General features: G+C 33.0%; 1 protein-coding gene and 1 pseudogene across 1 annotated transcript; both read right to left on the minus strand.

Annotated features, from left to right (window-relative positions):
- Nucleotides 1-1,907: 1,907 nt before the first annotated feature.
- Nucleotides 1,908-5,924, minus strand: LOC120198713 (folate-biopterin transporter 1, chloroplastic-like). The gene is made up of 9 exons (XM_039199995.1): nt 5,777-5,924; nt 5,466-5,698; nt 4,607-4,671; nt 4,339-4,501; nt 3,593-3,741; nt 3,239-3,493; nt 2,993-3,161; nt 2,799-2,891; nt 1,908-2,292 (listed from the first exon to the last, which is right to left on the minus strand). The coding sequence occupies exons 1-9, from the start codon at nt 5,835-5,837 to the stop codon at nt 2,014-2,016; spliced, it is 1,467 nt and encodes a 488-aa protein (XP_039055926.1). The 5' UTR covers nt 5,838-5,924; the 3' UTR covers nt 1,908-2,013.
- A 2,226-nt stretch (nt 5,925-8,150) lies between these two features.
- LOC120197727 lies at nt 8,151-8,968 on the minus strand (annotated as a pseudogene).
- Nucleotides 8,969-12,026: the final 3,058 nt, after the last annotated feature.

Consider the following 12,026-nt stretch of genomic DNA (forward strand, 5'->3'; position numbering starts at 1 on the left):
TACATAGGACTTTACAGATTGTCCACCAATAGTGACGGTAGTGAGATTCGAACTTAACCTTACAAGTTCAAATTTCTGAATCCCAACCACTTGTGTCAAGACTCGTTGACATAGTATTTTTTATATAGATAGCACAAAAAATTCCTTTTTCCTCATTGTAATTTAATTTATCTCAAAATCTATAAAATTCAAATCAAAGCTTCAACCTTACCTTGGTTTATTTGATTTACAATTTTCATCGTTTGATCAACCTAAAATCATTATATATTTCTTTTTTCTTCCTTTTCAACCTTTCCATTTTTCAAATTTAGAAGAAAATACTCTGAAAGAGGTTTTAAAATTTGGGACAGAGACTTTGAGGGATGAAAACTTTAAGGGGTTCGTTCAAATTTAGCAAAACTTTTCAATTTTCCTTTTGCATATTTTTAAACAGCTTTAAAGAATCGATGCCGAGTGATTTAAAAGAATAAAACCTTAAAGTTTAGTGATTAAATTGAAAGCTTTATAGTTTGGTGACTAAAACAGAAACATGTTAAAAATAGAGTTACTAAACTAATAATTTACCCTAAAACTAACGAAAGTTGTAACAGACATTATTTCTCAGCTTCACTCGTATAAATAAAAAAACTCTAACATCAGTATACCAAATAATAATTCTATTCGGCATATTATTGCTCAGTTGCCCGATTAATTAATATTTGGCAGTGGTTAGTCATAGATTTATTTTTTTTAAGAAGAGAGGATCATATTTTTAATGTAAATATTTATGTTTAAATTCATATGAGAAAAAATAATATGAATATCTTTGATCATTCGATCAATTAAAGGAACTCTAAACCGTAAATTTCATTGACCAATTTCTTCTGACTAATTAATCAAAACCTGTCAAAATAAGTTGAAGTGATAATTGCTTGATTATAACTTAACTAAAGTCATTAATCATCCATTTATACCCTACCATTTCCCATGCTTCATTATCATTGTCATCATAATTGTCTTGGTTTTTTCTTCTTTGGGAACAGTTATCGTCATAATTGTTACCTCTACAACAACCATAACTTCCACTTCATGATAATAGAACCTTTAATATATTTGTTGATTCTGTTTTTCTCATTAGAGCACTTTTATATACTATAGTTATGTTTGAGATATTATATCAAGCACAAGTACATTATATTTTTTACAAATTACTTTCATGAGGATATTAATTAATCATTCATTATTAAATAACTGATCGGTGAAAATTATGACCTACATATAAAATGATGTTGAGTTCAGCATTTTTAATTTATCGAAATTAATTATTTATAATTTATATAAAAATTATGATATTGTTTGGCTCACAATGTAAATTACTTTATAAGTCGTTAGTCATAGATTAAGTACGGATGAAATGGTAATTTAATCCGAATACAATAAGTTTTGTCTAATTTTATAAGATCAATTTTTTAAATAAAATTAAATTTTTTTATTACGATTGATTCGGGATGGATGTTGTGAAAGATAAAATTGAATCATATTCAAATTTAGAGTGAAAAATCTTAACTCAATCTTACACGAGATAATAATATATCTTTTATATATATATATATTTAAAGATAATTATTATAATACCATTCTATATTTTTTTAATTAAATCCTTATTTTACAAGATAAAAATAAGAAAAAAAATATTTATACCCGGTCGAGTTTGGTCAAATATAGGTTTTATCTCAAAATTCGACTTGGATTTCGAGTCGGATAAAACCTCCTAGCCCTAGTAAATTTTGTACATACAAAAACGTAACAAATAAGATTGAAAGAACCGAGTATAATTAGAAGACTCGAATGTATCAAAATCTATATAACATTACATATATAATACGAATATCAGATCCATGACTTTGATGTTTTTACACTGTAATCTCTGGTTAAAGAGAATGGGCTTCAACTTTGTGGGAAAAAGGTGTCCGAAGGAACTCGTGGAAAAGGAAAGAAAACAACCCAAAGTTCAATTAGATTTCATCTCGCTATCTACATTTTTACCTTAGTAGCAGTGTCGGAATCATCCCGAGGAAGAAGACAAAGTAGTGGCAAAGGCAACAACGACGTGAGGTTGCAGAGGATTATCAAGGCGGCTAAGTTATCGAACTTATACCTAGTTACACCGAATACCTTGGTCATACCAGCGCCTATCAGGCCCCCAAGGACACTGCCTCCGTTGGATATGGACATCAGAGTTGCAAAAAGTGTTGCTTCCATTCCTTCCGGACATAATTTTGCTGCAAGTACGAGAACCGGCATGAAAGAAGCCTGCAAATATCAAGTTTATAAATCACGAGCTTAACTCAATTGATTCATGTAGTCATCATTAAAAAGTAAAATTTGAATCCGAACTCAAACTATTTTAAAATTCGAAATCATTTATTATGCGAGGAAAACCATCTAAAGCCGAATTAATTATCTGTCTGATATCCGAATCCAGTAAAAATCAGCATCTAATGTCTAATTTTTCAAAATTAAAAAATTAAAAATTAAAGCAAATAATGAATTCGTATCCGCAAAATTAAAGTAGATTCAAATAATGGATATCCGAATCTATTATCTATAAAATGTAAAACATATTCGGATAATGGATATTTGAGGGTGAATATCCGCATCAGCTGTAGATAGTAATTAGAATATCAGAATCTTAATATTATCTAATACCATACCATTCATTGTAATCTCTACAATGATACAATCAACACAGGCAGATCAAGTTCCAAACTCTAGTTATAAATAAAAGCAAACACGTATGAAGAAATAACTTCAATTACCTGACTAAGAACAGTTAGAATCAAGGAATCTCCGATTGCAAACCACTCATCACTCATTCCAAACTGCCGGTTCAATCCAGTGACAAGAAAGACCTAAGTAAATACAAAAATTTATAAATAGACATATAAAGCCATGAGCACAATATGCAAATGATCTTAAATAACTTTATGCAAAACTAAATCAAAACACAAACCTGAGTCATTCCAAGAACTGAACCAGCAATTGTAGTGGCAAGAAAAATCTTCCGCAACGGAACATATTTTAAGAATCCATTATACAGTCCAACTCCAACCAGTGATGCAACAGAAGTAACAAGCTTGACACGTCCTAGGAATTCCGGGGTGAAACCCAGTTTATTTGTTCTGAAATCAAAAGAACCTTTTGTTTGAGACACAAAAACTACATGACAAGGAACTTTAAACAAAGTAACAAAACATACGTGAAGAAAAACATGGCAGAGTCTGAATGTGGTGTTGCCTGCCACAAGAAAATAAAAACCGTGGGAAGAAATACGTGGGGCTGTCTGAATGCAATCCACAACTGAATAATGTTCTCTTTTGAGCTTTCGAGAAAGCTAGAATTTACAAAAAGAACATTTGACACTCTTGCTGGGCCAAGCACACGCTGTTCTTTTACAAGAACAGCAACAGCAGATGTTATCAGTGGTAATAATGCAGTGACACCAAAAACAAACCTGAGACATTAAATTGGTAATAAAATGATTAGCCAAAAGTTGTCTTTTGTCTTTGTAAATTATACAAAAGTACCGTCATCCATAAATCACCCTAACTACCTTACACCATAAGCATCCACCAGAGAGCCACTAAAATAGGAACTCACAATTCCACCAAATGCTGAAGATCCCCAACATAGAGACTGAAGAGAACCCGACACGCTTTGTGACTCCCCACGTGCCCTCTCCACAACCATGGAATCTACAACCTACACCATACATCATTTTCAAACATAATTCAGGAACATTCCCAGAATATGAATAGCATGACAGCTGAACAAAGAATCGTTGAAGATTGTACTGTAGGCACGAACACACTCATGCAGTCGTAAGTTGTCAACGGAAAATAAGATATGCCCTAAAAACCAGTCACAACAAATTCAAAATGTACTAAAGTTTCTTATTTTTCGTTTGATGAATGTGTTATTAAAGCAGGATTTCAAGGAATTTTTATTGCTTTGCATTTGAGCTCAAGCATGCACAAAGTCTCAGGCTCTGAGCTCCTTTATGACTTGTAAACGAATTAACTTACTATTTTATTCTTAATCACACCTTAGCCTGACACCAATTCATGATGAACAAATATAGGCAAAAGATCAGGCAACATTCTCTTACAAATGTTGGATATATAGACAGTTTGGATTAGAAATGTAGCCAACTTGGAATATATATCAATGTTATCATGGGAAAAAAACAAGCATCACAAGAACAGTATAAGAAATCATAGAACCCTAAACTGCCCTCGATAGGAATATTTAATCTTTAAGTGAATAACTTAAAATTTCTGAAAAGCAGAAGAAACTTACAACATCAGAGAAGGCAACAGAAAAAGATGAAAGAAGTATGCAGAATGCAGCACCATACTTTCCATCAACAAAGGTGGCCATCAAAATCCATGAGAGAGCACCAAGAAGTCCCGAAAGAACCAAATATGACCTTCTCCGATAACCAAATAGTGGGATTGAATCACTGCCAAAACAGAGTACTGCTCAAAGCAAATCTAGAGACGAAATAAAAACTTCAAAATTCTCAGAGATGATTAGAAACAGAAATAGGAAATTAACAGAGCCGTACCTAATAAACCCATAAAGAGGCTTAACAAGCCACGGTAGTGCAGAAAAACCGGTTATCACAGCTGTCTAGTCAACCACATATATCCAGTCAATTCTTTAAGAAGATCATAAGATAACATGCAATAAAAGGCAATGCAGACTCAATAAATACTTGTCTTAAGCTGCTTTAACTTATCAAATGAAACACATTCTTTAATACGATCTAAGAGCCAAATAATCCAATACTTGACTCTACCATTTCTTTTCCCATAACTAAATTCTAAAACCAGACATGCAATTTCTGGAAAAATATATGAACTTACTTGATAAATCAACTGCATTATAGTCAATGTTGTGTTTTAAGTTATTCCTTCATTTTTAACTAATTCTGATTTTACATCCGCCATTTGCTTTTTCTTTTGCTTTTGTTTTTACTTCTAACAATGTTTAACCGGCAAAACGCAACATACAAAAGCAAGCACAAAACAAGAAGAAAAACAAAACAATTTCCATCTTTAAAAGCCGGAATACAGAAAACATCTTGAAGTATTCTATAAAGGAAAAGTGAAGGGAACCAAAACAAAATCATAGTTTATTAAAATGAATAAATCATTCAACTGCAAAATTGATTCTACCACCATCAATTCATATAAATAATAAAATCAATAACAATAAAGCTAAAACGAAAGCAAATGAAACAAAAACAAAACAATAATTGATTAGAGTAAACAAATTACCTAAAACGTGTAAAACCAATAAGAAAATCACGAATTTTATCATCCAATTAAACAAAATCAAGCCTAATTCAACTTAAAACAAATGCTAAATTATCAACAATAATAGCTTGAACATAAAGAGGGGAGGGGGGGAGAGAAACATACTTCAGCAGGATCAAGATGCAAATCATCTTTCAAATAAAAGCTAACAGCAAGCTTTGCAAGGCCTAAAACGCCTTGAACAAAATACACCATAGCAACTGCCACATTATCTGGCGACAAATCGACGCCGAAACATTTCAATCTGCTATTCTTTTTCCTCGAATTCCCGCCCGAACTCGTCCAAGTACTCGTCCCTTCTTCCATCTCAATTGCTAGCGTGTCTCCATTTCCAGCACCTTATTAAAAAATCCAGAATTAAATTCAAATTCTTCAATTCCTTTTCTTTCTGTAAAGAAATGAAAAATTAGACTTACTAATTCTAGCATCTATAAATGGCTCGTCTTCTCTGGTGGAAAGAGGGAGGGTGACGGACATATTGCTCACTTTACCGAAGAAATTTACGACAGATTAAGCGGCGGTGAGAGGCGTCGACTTCGAAGAAAACTATCAGTTTACGGTGGAGGGTTCTGTGGCGATTGGGAGGAAACAAAGAGACGGCAAAATGGGGGATTTGGGAGGGAGTGATGAGAGATTGAGGACAATGAGGAGACAGAACGTAGAACCATTAGATTGGGGGTCCACCGGACTTTTTAATTTAAAGCATTGACGTTTAGTGGAATTGTTGTGTCCGAATTACTATATTGTCCTTCTCAAGCTTTTCAATTCATTCCTTTACAAAACCTTGAAAAGAGTATGGCTTAACAAAAAAAAAATCTCAAACTATACTACTTCCCTTAAAGTAGTGTTTAATATATTTTATTTGTTAAAATATTTAACTATACAAATATTATCACTTTAGGTATTTTGCTCATAACAATTGTTAAAATATTTTGTTATAAAACACATGTTGTATTTATATAATTTTAAAAAAATTATTTAAAATAAAAAAATTATTTTTTTATTAAAAAAACTATAATTTTCATAAATGATAAAGAAACCTCAAAAACTTTAAAAAACTCATATTTCAATCATATATCAATGTGGGTTGACGCTTTTGTCTCCGTTGTAGTCTATCATCTGGTGCTCAATTACTTGATGAGCAACCAACTGAAATCTCCACCCGACGATAAAATCGACAGTAAACCCGATGAACCAAATGAATGAAATTTGCAACACATGACAACTTTGACAACCATATCGACGACAAACAAGGAAGATGGCAAGGGTGTCGATGATCGTGGTCGATAAGGAAGGTAAGGTTAGGGTCATGGATTTGAGATTTTTTGTAATTTTAGAAAAATATGATTTTTTAAATATTATAATAATTTTAAATTTTTATTTTAAAAAATAAAAATTACCTGAAGATGACATGTGTCACTTAACGAGCTTTTTTAACAGTCGTTACGGCTGAGACACCTAAAACGATAATATTTGCAACGTTAGACATCTGAATTAATCGGAAAAAAGTTTAGACACCACATTGAAAAAACGATATAATTTGAACATTTTTTTTTAAATTAAGCCAAAAGATAATAATAAATGACCATATAACAGATAATAGATTTTTAACGTAACACCTAATAATTTGGGTGTCTAATTTAGGTGGGCAGCGGTCGAAGTGAGATAACAAATAACAAATACCAAGATAATAATAAATATTTAAAATTTTATAAACGTACACGTGTAAGATAACAAATTTTTTAATGACCGTGATGGATGAGATACTTAGATGATAATATAGGTAACGTTAGACACCTAAATTGACAGTAAAAAATTTAAACACTTAAATGAAAAAAAATAATTTAGACAATTTTATATTAAATCTCTAAAAAGTCTTATAAAATTGAATTAAATCTAAACTCTTAAATTTAAATAATTTTACAATCCGTAATTGGCTTGGGGTGGCCAAAACTAGGACGGTAAACGAGTTCGAGTATTGTTGAGTTCGACTTTATTCGAAAAGTGTAAAGCTGAGGTTGACTCGAAAACTCAAGAGCTTAATTTTGTCAAGCTTGACTCAAACTCGAAATAAAAATTAAGGCTCGACACGAAATAAACAATTCAAGATCGACTCGAGCACAAACCTAAACCTTATGTACATAAAAGCATTATATTTTATTTGTTAAGAAAAAGAAAAGCATATAAATTTTAATATTATTAATAAGTTAATTTAAAAAATTTAATATATTATTCTTTGGAGTTGCTTACGAGTTTTTTGAGTTGGATATCAAATGACTCATTTTAATTCGTTAAAAAATCAAGTCAAATTCCGGCTCGAGTTGAGTCTATTCAATTTAAGAATTAACGAGTTGAGTCTATTCGATTTAAGAATTAACCGAACTTTGACCAATTTAATCTCAAATTGGTCAAGATTTGTTTAATCATATTTACGGCCCAGACAAAATCACACCTATCTCTGTTGGGCCAGGGTTAGGCTGTGGGATTTCGTGCTGCATTATTTTTCATTTCATTGGGTCGTCTTAATTGGGTCGTCTTGAACATATTTTATTAACCTAATAATTATCGAATGATGTATTAATATACAAAAAGTAAAACAAAGATGGTATTTTAGTATATGCTTTTTTTCAAGTCACAAATCAGAGTGACGAATCTGATGATCATTGGCTTTTGATCATTTACCAGTCACCACCAACTTGGAAAACCAGAAAACTATTGACAAAAACTGCAGATTCATATCATATTTGCAAACAAAGTGATAAACAACTTTCACCATGGTTTATGAACGAAAGCTGTTGAGCTTGTTTATCTGTAATCAGATTCTGGTTTATCTGCTCCTTCATCTAGCATCATCTCCTGGTACCTGCACTCTTTGCTGCAAAATGCTTTCTCCCCTCTGCAAAATGCAAAATCTCATTGAATATGGATCGAAAACATAAACCCTAAACTCTATGACGCTAACCTGTATATGTAGATGTCTTTTCCTGGAGAAAGATTCTTCCTGCAAGTAAAACAAAGCTTAGGAAATTTTCACCCAAGAATCCATTCTCTTTCTTTGAAGAAGATAAACCAACAACTCCACAACAGGTCTCAACGATGAAATCATAAAAAATATGGGTTGTTCTTGGATTGCTTCCATGAGTTATCACACAGGTGTAATATTCTGAGAGTTCCATTTCAGAAGCTGAAAAAGAAAATGAACCCAACTGAGTTGTTCTTGTCTTGATACTGAACTCAGGTGGTGTTCCTGGAGATTCAGCTGGAGAAACACCATGAGGGAGAGATGGGATTTGGACCCTTAGTTGTGAACCAAAAAGGACAGGCTTTGACAAGCAGGGATCAAAGCAATTATCATCTCTGTGAGAATCAACAATGGTAAGACCAATCCCTTTAGAGTCAAGCTTGTGTTTCGTTTCATGTTCTTGTGGTTTGGGTGTGTTTGATTCAGACCAAAAAGGGTTTTTGAAAGCTGAGAAGGGCTTGCTATCGAGTATAGATTTTGGACTCATAATTGACTCGGTATTATCAGAGATTGCTTTTAGAGTAAAACCAGTGAGCAACTTGGGGAATGAAGTGGGTTTCTTTTGCACCTTGTCACAGTCTGCCGTTGTTAATTAAAATCTATACCTTTCTCTTGCTGCTTCTTGAACTGCAAAACAATGAAAGCATAAATTTAACATAAAGGGAAAAAACCCAAAATGAAGAAGAAAAGATTGGAAATTTACACCAGAAACTGCTGCTGTTGAAAGGATTCAACTTTCTCAAGGAAACTTTGAGCTAAAGAAAGGATTTTCAAAACCCAGAAAATAAAGGGCCAAAAGGGCACAATGAAACCACTCTTGTCTCTCTGCTAGAACTCTTTGGCCTCCATTTTTGGGCAACAAATTTACAAAACCATGAGAATGAAAAAGGACAAGAAAAGAAGCCACTAATTCAGTATCTCCATCATCAGTGCTGAAACATTAGCATGCAAATGTAAAGAGAAAAAAAAGGACAGAAAGTAAGAGTGACTAAGAAAGAACAAAAGAAGAAATAAAGGAGAAGCTTTTTTTTTTGTTACTTTGGAGAGTGTTGGATCAAATTCTGAATAGAAAATACAAATTTTATATGGGAGTATACACGTACAAATCTACTCCCTTTGTCTGCTTTCTTCTGCAATTGCTGATGGTATTGTGTCGCCCCCAGTTAGTGGAAATTACTCAATTTTAACATCCTTGGCGTAGAGGGTTTGCATCATTACATGGAAAGCGCCAACAAAGACTTTCATTAGCTCACTGACGTGATTGCTCAACAAATACATTTAGCTCAACCATGGTTTCTTTCTCAACCTCATCTTGGCTTCGGGTCAAGTTGCATAAGCATAAGGCATCGTTGACATAAGTTTATAAAAAATTATATGAAATGAATGTAAGATTTTTTGTTGGATAAAATTTTAAGAAAAACGAATCTATATGAATTTAAGAACGAAAACAAATACTTGGAGTTTGCTAACAGAGTTAATTGCATGCATGGCATCATGACGAGGACTAGGAACAAGTTTGATGCCAAAAGAGAGCCTATAGAGTATTGGAATACTGCAACTATACAGAAAATTATTGTGTCATCACAGCAAAACTAGTTTTTAGCGGCGTTTTTGAAATATAAACGCTACAAATGTACTGATAAATTACAGTGTTTACTAAAACACGCCTTTAAAGTATGAATCTAGGTGTTTTTAACGACGTTTCTTCAAAAAAACCGTTAATGTTACCAGATTATGTCGTTTGGCTTAAAACGCTGCTATATGCATACAATTATTGGTGTTTCTATCAAAACGCCGCTATAAGAGCAACTACATACATGTTTCACTTTCGTGGTTTTTAGCAGTGTTTTTATAAAACGCCACTATATATTAGTATATTACGGCGTTTTTATTAAAAACACTACTATAGGTGCATGACTATTGAACCGCATCCCAGAAACACCCGAAATTTTGTTATTTTGTGATGTTTGTTCTAAAAATGCCACGAGAGGTATACAATTACCGACGTTTTTACTAAAACTCCGTAAAAAATGCGCATATATATCAAGCTAGGTGCAGTGACAATTGCGACATATATCAACCAAATGCCACTAAAATACGTTTTTAGCGATGTTTTACAAAAAACACCACTATATATCTATTTATTGCGGCGTTTTTTGTAAAAATGCCACTATATGTTAATGAATATTGCGGATCTTTCCCAAAAACGTCGCAAAATATGTTATTTTGTGCTGTTCGTTCTAAAAATGTCACGAGAGGTATAAAGTTACCAGCGTTTGTTCATAAAACGCCGCTATAAACCCATTTTGTTGTAGTGCATTTACAATGAGAGGGTTTCTTATATAGCACCTTACACACCTATTCAAACAATGACGGAGCTACAACTTGGTGAGGGTGGGCACGTGTCTACTCTGAAATTCAAAATTTTTTCGATTAGTTGTTTTATTTTACTGATGGTATCTATCCTGAAATTTTATTTGTGTCCACCCAATTTTAAAAATTTATTTTTTTAATATGTGTGTCACACTAAAAATATTTCTAGATCTGCCTTTATATTAAACGTGACTAACTATTATGCAGTTAACCTCACCAGCCCTAACAACCTATACACGTCAGCCTCACATCTTAACCAACTTTCTTTACTCGCACTCTAACATTCTCCCCACTTATTTCCTCTTCGATCTTCATCAACTGATAGCTTTTTGTCAAAATGCAACAAGCAATGTCTTAACCAGTGGTTTTGTAAACCCATCGGCCGTTTGATGTTCAGCTGGAATGTAATTTACTTGCAACGTGTCATCGAATATCTTTTCACGAATAAAGTGCATGTCAAGCTCCATATGCTTGGAACGAGCATGGAAGACTGGATTAACACTTATGGTCACTGCACTCGTGTCATCACACCAAACAGCCGGAGTTGCAGCAGCTGAAACCCCCATGTCAGCAAGTAGAGACTTCAGCCAAATAACCTCGGAAGCCGCATCAGCTACATTGCGATATTCAGACTCTGTGGTTGATCCTGAAATCGGTTTCTGGCGTCTATGTCACCACGACACAAGATTATTGCCCAAAAATACACAATACCCAGTGAGCAATCATTGATCATCTATATTACTTGCCTAATCAGCATCGACGAACACCACAATTCTGGGTGCGTACTTGGATGCACATAAAACCAGTCCATAATTAATGGTGCCCTTCAAGTCTTAACCAACTTCCTTTACTCACACTCTAACATAGGATCAAGTCATCCTAGGCCCTATTGATACTTGGAGCTTCATCAATTGGTCAGTAGACTCAAAAAGGTTTTCATTTAGCTTCAAAGTCCTTTGAGAGGATTTCACAAAATTTCAATACATTTAGACTATAAATCTATTTCATGTTCAAATCCATAAAAATTAAGAGAACTCGTCAAGTGGCCTCAATAATAAAAACTGATTATTATTTCCCCTAACGATTTTAGGTTCGAGAACCTATGTCTGCAATGTGTGTATATGTTATCAATTTGTTAAGAAAATTATAAAAATATACTACTTTATAATAATTTTTTTTAAATATTCAGGGATCATATAATTATTCATACATAATAAATTATATTTGAATGTTAATAATATAATTTATACTATACATTTAATGCATGTGTT

The sequence above is a fragment of the Hibiscus syriacus genome, unplaced genomic scaffold (genome assembly GCF_006381635.1).
Source record: "Hibiscus syriacus cultivar Baekdansim isolate YM2019G1 unplaced genomic scaffold, ASM638163v2 tig00004779_pilon, whole genome shotgun sequence".
NCBI classification, from domain to species: domain Eukaryota; kingdom Viridiplantae; phylum Streptophyta; class Magnoliopsida; order Malvales; family Malvaceae; genus Hibiscus; species Hibiscus syriacus.